This window comes from Podarcis muralis, chromosome 1 (genome assembly GCF_964188315.1).
Source record: "Podarcis muralis chromosome 1, rPodMur119.hap1.1, whole genome shotgun sequence".
In the NCBI taxonomy this organism is placed as follows: domain Eukaryota; kingdom Metazoa; phylum Chordata; class Lepidosauria; order Squamata; family Lacertidae; genus Podarcis; species Podarcis muralis.
The window spans coordinates 9,313,392-9,330,256 of record NC_135655.1 but is presented as its reverse complement, the minus strand read 5'-3'; the positions used below and the strand labels follow the sequence as shown (position 1 = coordinate 9,330,256).

The 16,865-nt window shown below is 46.0% G+C and overlaps 1 protein-coding gene across 2 annotated transcripts in view; it reads right to left on the bottom strand.

Annotated features, from left to right (window-relative positions):
* MNAT1 (MNAT1 component of CDK activating kinase) overlaps positions 1-16,865 on the bottom strand; it is a 139,497-nt gene that overhangs the window by 76,217 nt on the left and 46,415 nt on the right. For both annotated transcript variants that reach the window (XM_077922380.1, XM_028739599.2), the window contains exons 4-6: positions 16,641-16,744; positions 14,792-14,932; positions 3,847-3,972 (exon numbers count right to left, since the gene is read on the bottom strand). In XM_077922380.1, coding sequence (XP_077778506.1) covers positions 3,847-3,972; positions 14,792-14,932; positions 16,641-16,744 — 371 coding nt within the window. The remainder of the gene's footprint in view (positions 1-3,846; positions 3,973-14,791; positions 14,933-16,640; positions 16,745-16,865) is intronic.

Below are 16,865 nucleotides of genomic sequence, written 5' to 3'. Positions count from 1 at the left end.
CCTCATGGAAGCATACATGATGAAGGCAATTGTTTCTCTCCACAGGGACGTAAGATGTTCTTCTATACCCAATCACCCCAATGGTACGCATAGTTTTTGCCTTTTGCATAGTGAGGACAGGTAAAGGGGTCCTGGAAAGCTTTTTCCAAATGTTTTGTGGTGGGGACATATGGGGAAAATGGAAGGTGAAAATTAAGTGGAGTTACTAAGAATTAAAAATACATGCCTCTGGTTAGTTTTGTGCATTGGCCTGTGTATGTGATTGTTTGTGTGCCTTGCCCTGCAGCCCTTTACCTAAAAAACATTCCAGAGCATCCCTGCACCCACAGTACTTGTGTCAACAGAGAAAAACAAGGCTGGCCCTAGATTTTGAATTTGCAAATGCTGGGACCATGAGCCTCCCTGAACCAAAAACCACTAGCGACTTGGCAAACAATGCTGCTAAGATGATGCAGTTGGAAGAACTCTGTCCTGTTCCATATCCAACAGATTGCATATTGCAGGGGGTTTGGCGAGCATTTAAGATCCGGAAAGAAAGGCTTTCAGGCTCTCTTGCAACAAGCTGCGAGCTCTTCCACTACCACTACATGCTGCATTTTGCTGAATGGGAAGCTTTCTGAATGTGGCCTCCTTACCCAATCAAACCATGAGCAAATGTACTAGGGTAGCCTGTCAATGCCAGGATTATTGAACGGCCATCATCTCCCATATGAACGTCCTTCAGAGGCCTTCTCCGGGGGTCCCCATCTACAGAGGACAGTTGAGAAGTGAATAGGGACAGTGCCGTATCAGTCATGGTGCCCGGAGTGTGGAATGCTCTCCCCGACACCTTTCCTTTATTAGCTTTTAGGTGCCAGGTGATGTTTTTGTGGATAATATTTCAGGGCAGCTTTATCATTTCACCGCTGACTTGTTGCTGATGGTTTTATTGCTGGCCTCCTCTCGCTGCTGTTTGAGACATTTTTATTGCCACATTTGTTTTAAATTTAGAGCTTTAATTTCTGTTGTTAGCTGCCTGGAAAGCTGTTTTGCCGAAAGGCAGGGGGAAATTAATATTTTGAAATCAGTAGTTCCATACCTCTCTTGGAAACAGCTCGCACGTCAGAGAGAGCTGGAAGATAAGTGGGACATCTAGGCCCTGTAATATCTTCTGATAGAAAGAAGAGGAAGAGGGAAGAAGAGGAGGAGGAGGAGGAGGAGGAGGAGGAGGAGGAGGAGGAGGAGGAGGAGAAGAAGAAGAAGAAGAAGAAGAAGAAGAAGAAGAAGAAGAAGAAGAAGAAGAAGAAGAAGCTTCTCCTCCATGGTTATTGCTATCCATTTCCCAACAGATGCCATTTTTTAGATCGACGTTCCGAGCACCACATGCCAGTAGAAGGGAGGGCCAGAGGCAAAAGTGAACCGAGTACTAAATGTAAGTTTATGCTTGTACAGAAGTCGAGTTTCTACGAACGCTCACACATCCCTGTGTAGCCTCAACCCAATGTCAGGGCGGGTGCCGGGTGCAGGTCTGCAATAACTCACAAGGTGTCACTGACATTAACTCTTTATTCAAAGAAACAAAACGGCTCAGGCCTAGTGAGCGCAGCAACCAATGAGGTCCTCGCCTTCCCACAGCTCCCTAAATCTCCTCCTCCCTGGGTCCTTCCTAAGAAATGTGAGGCTCCGATGCCTTGACTGTTTTTGCTCCCCCTTTTTTATACCTCTTCTGGTTCTGGGAGGGGAACTGCTCACAGCAGGTTTTTTTTATGTTTGATAAGTTTTTAATGTCTGGTGTTTAGTTGTGTTTTTATACGTGTTCAAAGTCGTCACAGCCAGATGGGTGGGGTATAAGTAATAAAATTATTGTTGCTGTCCCACCGCCAATCCCTGGGCTCTGAGCCTTCCTCCCTTGGGGGTTTCCCAGCTGGTGCCTCCCTCCCTACCCCTCTGCATCCAAACAAACATTATTAGATTTCAAGGACACTTGCCAGGCAGGCAAACACACTAGGGCATTGAAGGAGGGCCAGTGAGGGGTGTTGTTGTTGTTACTGTTATTATTATTAATACCCAGCCCATCCGGCTGGGTTTCCCCATCCACTCTGGGCGGCTTACAGCATATCTAAAAACATGGTTTGGCCTGGGAAGAAGAAGAAGAAGAAGAAGAAGAGTTTGGATTTGATATCCCGCTTTATCACTACCTGAAGAAGTCTCAAAGCGGCTAACATTCTCCTTTCCCTTCCTCCCCCACAACAAACACTCTGTGAGGTGAGTGGGGCTGAGAGACTTCAGAGAAGTGTGACTGGCCCAAGGTCACCCAGCAGCTGCATGTGGAGGAGCGGAGATGCGAACCCGGTTCCCCAGATTACGAGTCCACCACTCTTAACCACTACACCACACTGGCTCCAGTAGAGTTCCGAGGGCCAGACAGAAAGGTTTCGAGGGCAATATCTGGCCCCCGATCTTGAGTTTTCCTACTCCTGCTGCAGAGAATTCTCTCTATGCCAGATATGTATCTGTAAAGAGTAGCAGGCAAGGGAAGCTGAGTCCATGCAGAAGCTAGATCCGCAGGAAAAATCAAGAATCCCGGGTGGGTAAGATCCCTTTTGCCAAAATATGGGCTGGACACATGCTGGCACGAGACTTTGGCCAACCTGTCTGTAAGGGTAAAAAAGTTTGCAGCTTGCTTTAGCTGCCAATTATTTGAAGTGTTCTTACAGAAATCACGCTGAACCTCTTCACCGTTTACAAGATTGACGTTCCAGATAAAACTGCTCCAAATGGCATTGGGATATTTGAGGAATTAAGTAATTATCTCCATACAATGCATTTTGCTACAGGGAACCAACAAAAATGTGTTAAAACAAGCAAGGAAAGCTTTGGAGGGCTAACATCGAGGGAGGAAAGAAAAAGAAAAGCATTTCAACGTTGCATGCAATCGGCCCTATTTTTTATTTTGAATTAAGAGAGCAAGGAGTGTTTAAGCAGCACAGAAGATTAAGTCATTACCCAAACGAAAGCTACTTGTGGCTTTGTTAACTACTGAGCAACTAGAAAGTATGGCAGAGTCGCTTGCGCAATAATGGAGTTCTTGTGTACCTACGGATTGTGCAAACACCACTTAGACTCATTGGGTTTTGTCCAATGAAGTTGTTTGGTTAACACAAGGATATCTGCTTGCACAACACAGCTTCTCGTCCTCTCCCTCCACATCCCTGCATGCCCCCCCTCCAAATCTGCTCCAGAAAGCTGGGTGGAACCCCCAAAACATGGGGGGGGGCATGGAGAGCACACACTGAGAGGAGAGGGAGGGGAAGCTCTATTCTGCGAGCGGAAGACCTTATGCGAATTGAACCATTTTGTTCGGTAAAACCCAAAGAATGTTGGAAGGGATTCTAGTTCAACACACACACACACACACACCGATCACTCTAAACAGAGGGCTGCCTACTTCCACCATCACAAGCCCACTCAGAATAGGCAACACACATTTACAATAACCACGTGGAAATCTGATTCACACCAGATTGCATGCACCAGTGTAGCACATAATGTATTGGGGGGGGGGTGTTATCTTGTAAACCACCCTGTGATCTTCAGGTGAAGAGTGGTATAGAAATTTAATAAATAATAATAATCCCCTCCTTTATTTATTTTTTAACCACCGCCTTCAAATTTACGTTATACCAACACTATTTAAGTGCGACCACCAAGTTTGATGCTGGCATGGTGTTAAATGCAAGTCAAATGTAGATCTCAAAGACCAAGACTGAAGCAGCTAAAGACTGCGATGCAGAATGCAGAAAACTCATCCCTCTCCCTCCACACACACACACACACACACACACACACACAGATGTCTGGCCTTACCATTTTGATGCCAGTCGAAAATGCAACTGGCTTGACTGGTTTGGGAATCTCCAGTTGCATTTCGAGTTGGGTGGACCTGTCTTTGTGCTGGGCCAACAGCAAAGAAGCAGGAAGATGAGAACTTTCCTGTAAATGGAATTAAGGAGAGAGAGAGAAATAAGACAGAGTAAAATATTTAAAAGGCATAAACAATTCACCATTAGTGCCGTATATTCCTAGAATGACAAATTGCATCTCAAAAGGCTGTTTTCAGGAGAACAGGACACGGCTCGATACTCCTGGTTTACTAGAAAACGATCACTTTCAGTAATAAGAAAAAGCTGCATTAGCCTCATAAATCAGAGGGACTTGCAAACAGCCATTTTTATAGATTCCACATTAAATGACAATATAACAAGCTCCTTATTTCAGAAGGCCAAATGCAGCCATTATGTATTAAAAAATGTTTTTTTAAGTAATAATAATTAGAACTTAATCACAAAAACAAGCAGCACAGAAAGTCATCTAACTTGGATCAGATGTTTATCTAAGACGCATTCTTTCGACCAATGAACTCCATCCAGTTTCAAATTGGTTCTCCATTAGATTTCACCTGAGGCCGTTCGGAGGTGATCCTCGCTCTCCCTTTGCACAATGGCGCTATTGTACACGCAACCAACAGCATATTTATTTTCTCCTTTAGTGATTTCTTTTTAGGGAGGCCAGTCAAAACCTTTCCTATTTTAAAAGAAAACGGGCGTGCGTGCACATACAAAGCAATGAAAGTTGCTCAAAAACAAGTTAAAATTACTTAAATTTTTATGAGCGAGAGAAACAACAGAAGGATTGTTAATGCGGGCAAACACTCTGCATACCAAGGAACAAGAAATCAAATTATTGGCTGAACTGACTCCCAAGCTTTGACGGGAACTAGATGCAATGCCCGCCGTGGGCTTGAGACCAAGAATGGCAGATTCCTCCCCTCCTCCTGATACACAGTTAAGAAAATGAATTATGTAGTATCACAGTGCACATTTTCCTGCCCCACTTCTGTGGGGCAGGACAGTGCATGTGATGACATGGCCTGAGGAAAAACTCCTGGAGGATAAGGTTAGGAATTGCTGCTAGTCATGATGGTATAAACAATAAAATTATCATTATTATCCTTATAATCATCATCATCATCATCATCATCATCATCTCCATTATCAGAGGCAAACTGCTGATGAACACCAGTTGCAGGAAAACACAAGTGGGAACTAAAGGTAAAGATAAAGGGACTGCTGACCGTTAGGTCCCGTCGTGGCCTACTCTGGTGTTGCGGCACTCATCTCGCTTTATTGGCCAAGGGAGCCGGCGTACAGCTTCCGGGTCATGTGGCCAGCATGACTAAGCCGCTTCTGGTGAACCAGAGCAGCACACGGAAACACCGTTTACCTTCCCGCCAGAGTGGTACCTATTTATCTACTTGCACTTTGACGTGCTTTCGAACTGCTAGGTTAGCAGGAGCAGGGACTGAGCAATGGGAGCTCACCCCGTCGCGGGGATTCAAACCGCCGACCTTCTGATCGGCAAGTCCTAGGCTCTGTGGTTTAACCCACAGCGCCACCCGCGTCCCTTCAAGTGGGAAGTAGGGCTGGGCAATATCTGGTTTTCAACATCATGATATATCACCAGCAGAACATCGCAATATACCGATGTATCACAAAGTCTGAAATAAGGATGGAGACATTGTCTGGCTTCCCAGTTTTTCCCGCATTGCGATTTTGGCCGACACCTGCTCTTGTGATTCGCTGTCCTGACATTAACAGGGGCTGCGGGAATCAAGAGAGGCACTAGCTGGCTTCACGTTTTTCCCTACATTGATCCAGCTGCAAAGCTCTTCTTATTTTCCTAATGCTCCTACAGAGCAGATTGTGCCAGTTTTGGAACAGCAACACTGGAAACGGGTGCATTTCTGAGCACAATTCAAAGCGTTGGTTGCACCCTACAAAGCCCTCAATTGAAAGGGGTCAGGGTACAAAATTTTAAAGGGCCACATTCTCCTGGATGAATCTGCCTGGCCTCAAATCAGCTCCAGAAGCCCTGCTTTGGGTGTCCATCTGCATCAACACTGAAGTTGGGAATAGCGTGAAAGGAGACAGGGGCTTTTCAGTGGTGGCCCCACATATTGCAGAACTCCATTCTCAGGGAGATTCTCCTGGCAGTGTTTTTATTTTCAGCACCAGGCGAAAATTCAGTTTCCACAGCTCTTTAGTTCTGTCTATATTTTTTGCTGGATATTCTAAACTGCCCGCTCAATTCTCTCTTTGTTTCATTTTAATGTCACTTTGTAAACCCCTCTGAAAGCCACGGCTGAGTAAATATGTTAAAGAAATAAACAGTGCACTGCGTGAAGCAACAGTATATTTTTTCCCAGTCCGGAGCTTACCTGCCAATCAAGCCTTGTTCCAAACCTCTCGTTTGACATGTGAGTAAACGCGTATATATAAACACCATCCACTCAAGCTCTCAGCTGCCATCTCCCAATATTATTTCACAGAACAATTGAATCATCAAACTTAAAATGACCCTGGAGATCCTTCCGCTTCTGTTCTCTACAGCGTACAGAGGCAGAAATAGCCAGGCAAGGAGACATGGGAGAGGAGACAGGGCTGGCCATCATCAAGGCTAGAGTGTCATTAAGCAGGAGTAGCAAGCAGGGCAGGACGCGGGTGGCGCTGTGGGTAAAACCTCAGCGCCTAGGACTTGCCGATCGCATGGTTGGCGGTTCGAATCCCCGCGGCGGGGTGAGCTCCCGTCTTTCGGTCCCAGCTCCTGCCCACCTAGCAGTTCGAAAGCACTCTTAAGTGCAAGTAGATAAATAGGTACCGTTTTATAGCGGGAAGGTAAACGGCGTTTCCGTGTGCTGTGCTGGCTCGCCAGATGCAGCTTCGTCACGCTGGCCACGTGACCCGGAAGTGTCTCCGGACAGCGCTGGCCCCCGGCCTCTTAAGTGAGATGGGAGCACAACCCTAGAATCGGACACGACTGGCCCGTACGGGCAGGGGTACCTTTACCTTTACCTTAGCTAGCAAGCAGGGCACCCTCCAGATGCTGCAAGGCTCCCATCAACCCCCAGCAGTCAATGTTTCCCTTTTTTAAAGAGAAATTCCCTTATTCTGAATAGGATTCCTCGCAAGAAAAGGGAAAAGTTGAGAGATATGACAGCCATTGGCCGGTGATTATGGGATTGTGGGGGTTATAGTCCAGCGACATCTAGGGGCTGGATTGGCCCAGTTGTGGCACAGAAACTGCTTTGGTCACCCTATATGATGACCTCTGTCAAGAGAGAGACATGGGAAACATGTCCCTGTTAATTTTTCTTGACCTCTCAGCGGCTTTCGATACCATCAACCATGGTATCCTTCTGGAGCGACTGTCCAAACTAGAGATGGGTGGCGCCGCTTTACGGTGGTTCCAGTCCTACTTGGATGGTCGTTCCCAGAGGGTGTTGCTTGGGAAAGCTTTTCATCCCCGTGGAACCTTCGATGTGGGGTTCCGCAGGGCTCAATCCTATCCCCTACGTTGTTTAACATCTACATGAAACCGCTGGGTGGGTTCATCCAGAGCTTTGGAGTATGCTGTCAGCAGTATGCTGATGACGCTCAGCTCTATTTATCCTTTACATCTGCCGGTGAGGCAGTGGAAGTGCTGGACCAGTGTCTTGCCTCAGTAATGGACTGGATGAGAGCCAACAAACTGAGGCTCAATCCAGATAAGACTGAGGAACTGTTGGTGGGTGGCTCCCTAGACCAGATGGGTGGGAGATCGCCTGCTCTTGATGGGGTTAGACTTCCTCTGAAGGACCAGGTTCGTAGCTTGGGGGTACTCCGGGATCATGTGCTGTTGCTTGAGGCTCAGGTGGCCTCAGTGGCCCGAAGTGCCTTCCATCAGCTTCGGTTGGTGGTCCAGCTACACCCCTATCTGGACAGGGATAGCCTAACTACTGTTGTCTATGCTCTGGTAACCTCAGGGTTAGATTACTGCAATGCATTATATGTAGGGCTGCCTCTGAAGATGATTTGGAAACTTCAGCTAGTGCACAATTCAGCAGCCAGGTTGCTCACTGGACCAAGATGGCTTGAGCATATTACACTGATCCTGGTCTAACTGCACTGGCTACCAATTAGTTTCTGGGCCCAATTCAAAGTGCTGGTTTTGACCTATAAAGCCTTAAACGGCTCAGGACCCCAATACCTCAAGGACCACCTCTTTCCATATGAACCTACTTGGACCCTAAGATCATCTTCTGAGGCCCTCCTTCGTTTGCCTCCTCCTCGAGAGGTCCAGAGGGTGACAACATGAAAACGGGCCTTCTCTGTGGTGGCTCCCTGTCTGTGGAATGCTCTCCCCAGGGAAGTTCACCTGGCACCTTCATTATACACCTTGCGCCAGGCAAAGGTGTATATACATTTTGCGCCAGGCAAAAACGTTCATTTTTAACCAGGCCTTTCGTTTATTTGGTTGACATCCTATGCCCTTTTAAAATGTAGGGGTTTGGGCCCTGAGGCCTCCGGGTATAGGGTGGTATAATAATAATAATAATAATAATAATAATAATAATAATAATAAGGCACCACGTTGTCTACCTCTGCTATGCAAAGGGACCCAACCCCTCTAGAGTTATCCTGGGAATTTAAAAACACAGTTTATGAACTGAAAGGGGAAATTTCCACGTCATACAGTCACAAAGAGGGAACCCAAAAAGCACATGGGCAATTTCTGTATAATGCACGGAAGCCATACAGAGATGGATGCTAATAACAATCAACAATAACTTTATTATTTATATGCCGCTCATCTAACTGGGTTGCCCCAGCCACTCAGTGCAGCTTCTAGCAAAATACAAAAACACAATAAAACATCAAACATTTAAAACTTCCCTAAACAGAGGTGCCTTCAGGTGTCTTCTAAAAGGTGTGTAGCTCTTTATCTCCTTGACATCTGATGGGAGGGCGTTCCACAGGGCGGGTGCTACTACCAAGAAGGCCCTCTGCCTGGTTCCCTGTAACTTCACTGCGAGGGTGAACCTCCATGTCCGGGCTGAACTTGGGGGTGGAGACTGTAAGAGGGATGCTATCTGGAATGCAGAGGGCTTGTTTATAGATTCAGAAGCATCCCAGATCTACTGAAGCTCTATCCCATCAGAATGATAGCCTGCACTCCATAAGGCATGAGGTTCTCACCACCAAGGCAAACTGAGATTTTTTTTTCTTTTAAAGAAAAAAATTAATTGAGAATTCACAAAGGAGATTGTGAATATTCCCTTTAGGGTGGAGAGAAACACAAACAAGAACCTTCTTCCCCCCCTGCCCTTCGCGTTACCTTTCAGTCATTAACAACATATTTAGATATGTTTAGTAGCAATGTGTGCACAAATGTCATTAAGTTACCTATTTTGGTCATGTTATAAAGATTATTTATAACTGCTCTCTCTCTTTTTTTTTTTTTTTGCAAGCCATCTGGCAAAATGGATTTCCAGTAAAACCAACTGCTGTGTAAGAAAACAATGTCCGCCCCGTATAAATTAAAAGAGCATTTAAAGCTGAGTTGGAAACACTTTGGTGACTCAGTTTAACCCCCCCCCCCCGCGCGCCACTCCAGCCATTAAAAGAAATAAACTGTTAGTACTGGAGCTGTTATGAACTTCAGACTATGTCTACCTTACAGCTTGCCTCCTCCATGTATTCCTCTCCTGCCACTTGAGATAAAGAGACAGGGTTTTCCATCGTGTTTCCTCGTGTACAGGGGGAGATGTCTTGCATACTGACCATGTGTAATGATTAGAGGGTCACACTACAATTGGGGACAACTGAATTCAAATCCCCATTCGGCCATGAAGCTCAGTGGGTGACTTTGGAACAATCGCTGCATCTCAGCCTAAATTACGGAACTCCCGACCAAGTAAGGACCATGTGGCCCCTTTTCTGCAAACCACTGGAATACCAGCAAAGACTGTGGTTGATTAGTTACCGTATTTTTCGCTCTATAAGACGCACCAGACCACAAGACGCACCTAGTTTTTGGAGGAGGAATAAAAGAAAAAAAATATTCTGAATCTCAGAAGCCAGAACAACAAGAGGGATCGCTGCGCAGTGAAAGCAGCGATTCCTCTTGCTGTTCTGGCATCTGGGACAGCTGCACAGCCTGCATTCGCTCCATAAGACGCACACACATTCCCCCTTACTTTTTAGGAGGGAAAAAGTGAGTCTTATAGAGCAAAAAATACAGTAGTTATTTTAATTTGTATACCACCTTCCGTAGATTTCAAGGTGGTGTAGATCAGAGCTTTCCAAACTGTGCGTCGCGACACGATTGTGCGTTGGCCGCAGGTGTGTCATGCCAACATTCCCCGTGCTTCCCGGGGCTGGAAAGGGGTTAGTTTAACCTCCAGTTTACTAGTAAAACCGATTTACTGTGTCACAAAATGATGCATGTCTAAGAAGTGTGCCAGCAACATGAAGTTTGGGAAGCTCTGGTGTAGGTGGCTCCCCCCCCCCCATTCCATCCTCACAACAACCCTGTGAGGTAGGTTAGGCTAGGAGTGGGTGACTAGTCCAAGGTCACCCAGTGAACTTCATGGCTGAGTAGGGATTCGAACCCTGCTCTCCCAGGTCCTAGTCCAATGATCTAACCATTACACCACGCCAGCTCATTTGGTGTGGATTTTCTCTTCGTTGGGTTTTTGTTGGTCTGTGCTGCTGAATTTTCATCTATTCCTCTTTTCTGCATCAGGTAATATTGGTTGTTTATTTTCCATCATGTTGAAATTACTTGGACTCTCATGTCCAGTCAATTGCAACCAATGACATGGGGGGGGGGGGACTGCAGAAACTCCCGAAGCCAGGCTATGGGAAAAATTATCTCAGACATTACAAAAGGAAGGGGAAGGTAGTGAGCAGCGCAGCTGCAGTTTTCTTCAACAGCTGCGGATTTCGGACAGCCCCGGAGTTTGGCTTGATTTTGCTTATTGCCATAACACAGCATTCAAAAGCATTATTTCAGTAGCTTTGTTGTTAGGCTTTGGAATGTCCTGGTCTGCTTTTACCAGAGGCTGCTTTGGAAATACTTTACACACAAGGACGCATCTGTGAAAGTTTCATTGGGGGCGGGGAGGAAGTCTGTCCTTCAAGACCCTCTCTTGGGACCTTTAAACTTTTTTTTTTTAAAAAAAAGAACCCCAAAGAGAGACTAGGCTCAGAGGTAACTTCCCCCTTAGCCCACCCAGATTCTTTTAGCTGCAAAGGAAATCTGATACCATTGAGATACGGCTGTACTACAACCCCCATCAGCCAGCAAGGTCAATGATGATGGGAGTTGTAGTCCAAAATGTCTGGAGGGGCCCACATTGGCTATTCCTAGCTTAAAGGATGCTATTGCTTGAGATTTGGCTCTCAAAAGGTATGTGATCGCACCATCTAAGTCCACTTCCTTCTACTGAGAACCAGTGTGGTGTGGTGTAGTGGTTAAGAGCGGTAGTCTTGTAATCTGGGGAACCGGGTTCGCGTCTCCGCTCCTCCACATGCAGCTGCTGGGTGACCTTGGGCTAGTCACACTTCTCTGAAATCTCTCAGCCCCACTCACCTCACAGAGTGTTTGTTGAGGGGGAGGAAGGGAAAGGAGAATGTTAGCCGCTTTGAGACTCCTTCGGGTAGTGATAAAGCGGGGTATCAAATCCAAACTCTTCTCTTCTCTTCTACTCTTTTGGGGTGGCTGTAAGGAAGAAAATGCCAGGCCAACATTCCTAGGCCAAACAACTGTGGGCCTAAGATTTCCAGGCTGCTCTCTGCTGCCAGGGGTACTTAGCACCATGCATATACAATCTATGAAACCTGACAGTTTTGAGGAGAGAGAGGTTTGCTTAGACCTCCCCAATACTTTCCTACAAGATGAGCAGAAAATGCAACAGCTTAGTGGTAAGAGCATCTGCTTTGCATGCAGAAGGTCCCCAGGTTCAATCCCGGCATCTCCTGGAAGGGCTGGGAATAATATCCCCTGCCCAAAACCCTGTAAAACCGCTGCCAACCAGTGTTGGCAATGTTGAACTAGATGGACCAGTGGTAAGGCAACTTCCAAAGTCCCTGCCAAGTGAATAGGACTGTAGTTCCATAGTAACCTCTGGCATCTTCAAGCAGAGCTGGGTAAAGACTCCTGCCTGAAAACCTGGAGAGTTACCTTCGTTAAAAAATAACAACTGAAGCTTTCTTACTAGGAATTCTAGGTCTAGAAATACCTAAAGATCAGAAGAGACTATTCATGTATGCTACAACAGCTGCACAGATGCTACTTGCCCAAAGATGGAAGGAGGACAATCAACCTACAAAAGAAGAATGGCAGATAAAGGTGGTGGACTATGCCAAATTGGCAAAAATGACTGGGGAAACCAGAGATCAAGAGGACAATAAATTTAACAAAGAATGGGGAAATTTTCTAGGTTACTTGAAACAACTGAAAACATTGGCAGGATTGTGAAAACACTTGCAATGAAGTGAGAACTATGATAAAAACTGAGTTTTAAGAAAATATGGATAATATGATATAATGCAGTTTGAAAAGAGGATCTGGGGAAACCATGGAGGGAAGTTCCGAGATTCCGAGAATCCTTTTTGTAAAATGATCATGATTTATGTATGGTGATAAATGTTAAAAGCGAAAATGAATTTCAAAAATGTTTAAAAAGAAAACCTGGCGAGCAGCTGCCAGTCAGTGTGGACACAACTAAGCCAAATGGATGAATGTTCTGACTCTGCATAAGGCATAGTGTGCATTCCTGCCTTGCCCTCTAACCCACCTCTTTGGGCTCTAAGTGCATCCATACGCTCAATACCCACTTGGATAATACAGGAGAAGTGACAGAGACTATAGACTTAGGAAAAGAAGAAGGGAAGGAGGGAGAGCTACCAGACCCTGAGCAGGTTGCAAGGTCTTTAAAACGTTATACTGTTCTGCTGCCTGCAAGGTCAAAGGCCACACAGGATTTCCTTTTTCTGTCAACATCCAAGAAGTGGAGCATGCTGAAATATCTAGGCCCGTGGCCCAGGAATAATTAAAAAATACAATACCTCCCCTTTAAAAAACAAAAAAATCCACATGCCCCCTTGCTCCCAAGCGAGGTTCTCCCTGGGTATAGCCTCCCGCTCAATAAAACCACCTCTTAAATCAGCTGACACTAAATCTCCTTCTCGTTTCAGTGGCTATCCCTCAGGGTCAGATAAGGAGTTCAGGTGCTCAGCCTTCCCAAAGGAAGAACGGAAGCAGACCAGAAATAAAAACACATCAACAATTGGATAGGACTATTAAAGCAAAACAATAAAAAGTGTTGTTGGGTTTTTGGGAGGAGGGGGTGCAAGACAGGAAGAAAGTGAAATCCAGCTGGTGGGCTCGTAACAAGAGACCCAGAGGAGAGGAGAAGGGGGAAGTGAAAATTATGGGGTGCAATGGAGGAACCATGTGACCAAAATGAAAATTCAGGTTGGGCCGTGATGCCAATAGAGTAGCCAAGGTGTGTTTTTTAAGAGATCTGACACAGCCCGATGGCCAGCCCTGTACACAACTGACAGACTGACGGAATATCTACTCTGGTGGCAGAGAGCGAAAGACAGAAAAAGAGCCAGTCTCCAGAATAAATCAGTCATTCTCCTGCTCCAGCCCACAGAGCCAGTGTGGGATAACTGGTTACCGTATAGGACTTGGACCCGAAAGACTGGGGGTTTAAACCCCCATCGGTGGTGAGACTTGCTGAGCGACCTCTGTACTCTGCCTAACCTACATTGCAGGATTGCTGCGCGGAATAAAACACAAGGAGACACGCGTCACTCTGAATTCCTTGGGAGGAAGGGTGGGATACAAAACGTACGCACCGAGACAAACTGTGTGTACAAACTGACAGAAAGAGCCACTGCCAGATGGGTGGCTCCTAATGCAATCTAATTGCCGCTCTCCCATTGCAATCTGCAAAAGGAATTGCGATCAACTTCCCACAATATCTGGCGTGTTGCAGTTTTGCTGTGTGCACATCCTGCTATGGTCTGTGCAACCCATTCTTCTGGGGAAGAAGGAAAAAAATCAGAGTTGCTGCAGTCTGCGAAAAGGGAGATCCTCAGGGGAAATGCAGAATCATCATCATTGGAGTTTGGTGGTCATGTTTTAGCCTTTAAACCCCTATAGGGCCTAGGACCCTCGCACCTACAGAACCACCTCTCCTGGTATGTCCCACGAAGGACCTTATGGTCTTCAAACGAAAGCATCTTGGAGGTCCCGGGCCACAGGGAGGTTAGGCTGGCCTCAACCAGAGCCAAGGCTTTTTCGGCTGTGGCCCCGATCTGGTGGAACTCTCTATCACAAGAGACTAGGGCCCTGCGGGACTTGACATCTTTCCGCAGGGCCTGCAAGACAGAGCTGTTCCACCAGGCCTTTGGCCAAGGCACAGTGTGACCCCCTCCTTCGATAACCCTCATAGAACTCTAGCCCAATGGTTGCCATTAATTTGACTCTGAATTGATTTTAGAATGAATTGATTTTAGAATGTATTTCAATTAATTGATTGTAATTCTATGTAAACTGTGTTATTTTTACTGTTGTTAGCCGCTCTGAGCCCGGCTTCGGCTGGGGAGGGCAGGATAGAAATAAAATTTTTATTATTTATTATTATTTATGTGGATGTCCCATCAAAAAGTGACTGAACAAAGCATGGCAATAATAATAATAATGTACTTATTTATACCTCACCCATCTAGCTGAGTTTCCCCAGCCACTCTAAGTGTGGGAACATCATCTTTCTGGGAGTGGAACCTAGGAGAAGGGTTATTTGTCTTTGGTGGCATGATATAGGAATAAGCCAGACAAACAGAGAGAGAGAGAGAGAGAATCTGCCCATTTCCGTATTAAGTAATTGAGATGCCCTTCTGGGTGCTGCATCACCTACCAGCTTATCAAGAAGGTCCTGCTTGTTCTTCCTCTTCAGCATCTGTTGCATTTGCTCCTCCTTTTGTATAAGAAGCCGCCTGATCTCGCTTTCCTGCCGCTCAACCTCCAGAGCCTCTTCCAGCTCCTCTTGCTCTCGAGACTAAGAGAGAGAAAACAGGGAGCACTTGGGAGGTGAAGCCAAAGAAAAGGGTGTTTCAACAAGGACCATTGCAGCAGAAAAACAATGGCATAGCTGTCAACTTACAGATTTGAAAATAAGGGACCAGCAGCCTCGAAAATAAGGGAACAGCAGCCAAAATAAGGGATTTTCCCAGCACAGGTATGTTCAACTCCTGAGACCCTCCGAGCCAAAGGCAGAAAGCCCAGCCAGCAACCAAACGAAGCCTCAAGCGGTGGTTCCCACAGCGCAGCAACCCGGCAAAGGAGATGCAGCAAGGAAAACCACCGTTGGAAAACTTTCCGCTGGGAAAGGAAAACTTTCCACTGGGAAGCGCTGAGCAAAGGCGAGTCCCCAGGCAACACGGCCAATTTGATCAGCACAAGGCATGCAAGCTCCACCCCCCAGTTGTTCTTAGACTCCTCATTGGGTGAGCAATGCAGCCAAGAAACACAGTTGGAGCCTCCCTCCTCCCTGGCCAGCAGGGAGGGAGGGAGAGGAGCTGCTTCCTTTGAAACCCGGAAAATTTAAGGGACATCATCAATAAGGGACAGCAGTGGGACATAGCGCTGGGATAAGGGACTTTCCCGCCAAATAAGGGACGATTGACAGCTATGCAATGGTAAGAGCAAACCTTTGACTGAGCCATGTTTTGGAACATCACAAAGGCTCGTTCTCCAGAGGTGGTGAATTTGCGCCTAGGCTGCACCACTTCAGACCACCCTGGCCGGGCGGGTAACATGATGGAATGCAACTCAACACAAACAAGCAAAAAGGTTTTCCTCCAGATAGAAAGCTAGCATATCCAGGGGGAGAATCCAGCCTGAGATGCTAGTTCTCTATGTGAAGGGATTTTTAAAATTATTTTTTGAGTAGAATTCACTGGGTCCCCTCCATCACCCACTTGCAAGCTGAAGTGACAGAGGTCATGTACACACACAAAATGCATCAGAACTAAGCTGAGTCTGAAATACTCTAAAGCAGCCAGGGAATTGCTGTCTCCCCTTCCTCAGTATGTTTAGATTGATGTGTGTGGTGTAGTGGTTAAGAGCGGTGGACTCGTAATCTGGGGAACCGGGTTCGCTTCCCCGCTCCTCCACATGCAGCTGCTGGGTGACCTTGGGCTGCTCACACTTCTCTGAAGTCTCTCAGCCTCACTCACCTCACAGAGGGTTTGTTGTGGGGGAGGAAGGGAAAGGAGAATGTTAGCCGCTTTGAGACTCCTTAGGGTAGTGATAAAGCGGGATATCAAATCCAAACTCTAAGCTTCAGACTTGCAAAACAGCAACAGGTACTGAAGCACAACTCCCTCGCATGTCTCCTTACTCATTCTGAATATGGGTGTCAGCACAGCTTTCCTGTGTTTGCTCTAATTACAAGACAGACTCAGAATGCTGCATATAAAATTTAAAAAACCCACTGCATATAATTTTTGTTTTTGTTCTCCAGCCCAAAGAACATGCCTTAAATTTGTTCAAACTTAGCTTGCTTTATTTAAGCCACTACTTTACCCATTCAGAAGACAGTCTATAGCGGACCAAGACTTTTTTGCTCTAGCAAGCCTACTATTTTGTATACTGGACAGAACTAGGGGTTTTTTTTAATTTAAAAAATTGCCGTTGTTTCTTTTGGCAAATAATCCAAAGAACTGTAAACAAAACAAAACAAAAGCCAACTCTAGGCAACTTACCAGTTTGATCTTATTTTTCTGAATGACTTCCTTGTTTTCCTTCTGATACATCTCCATCTTCTTTCTTGTATTTTCTACATCAATGTTGTTGGTCAGGTTGAACACTAGATCAACGTTTTATAAATTAGCAGTGGGGAAGAGAGGGGTGAAGAAAAGAAGCGAAGATACATATTAAACAGCAGTCATAACAAAGCATTACTTTTACTCAAGGACAATGTTTTCTAA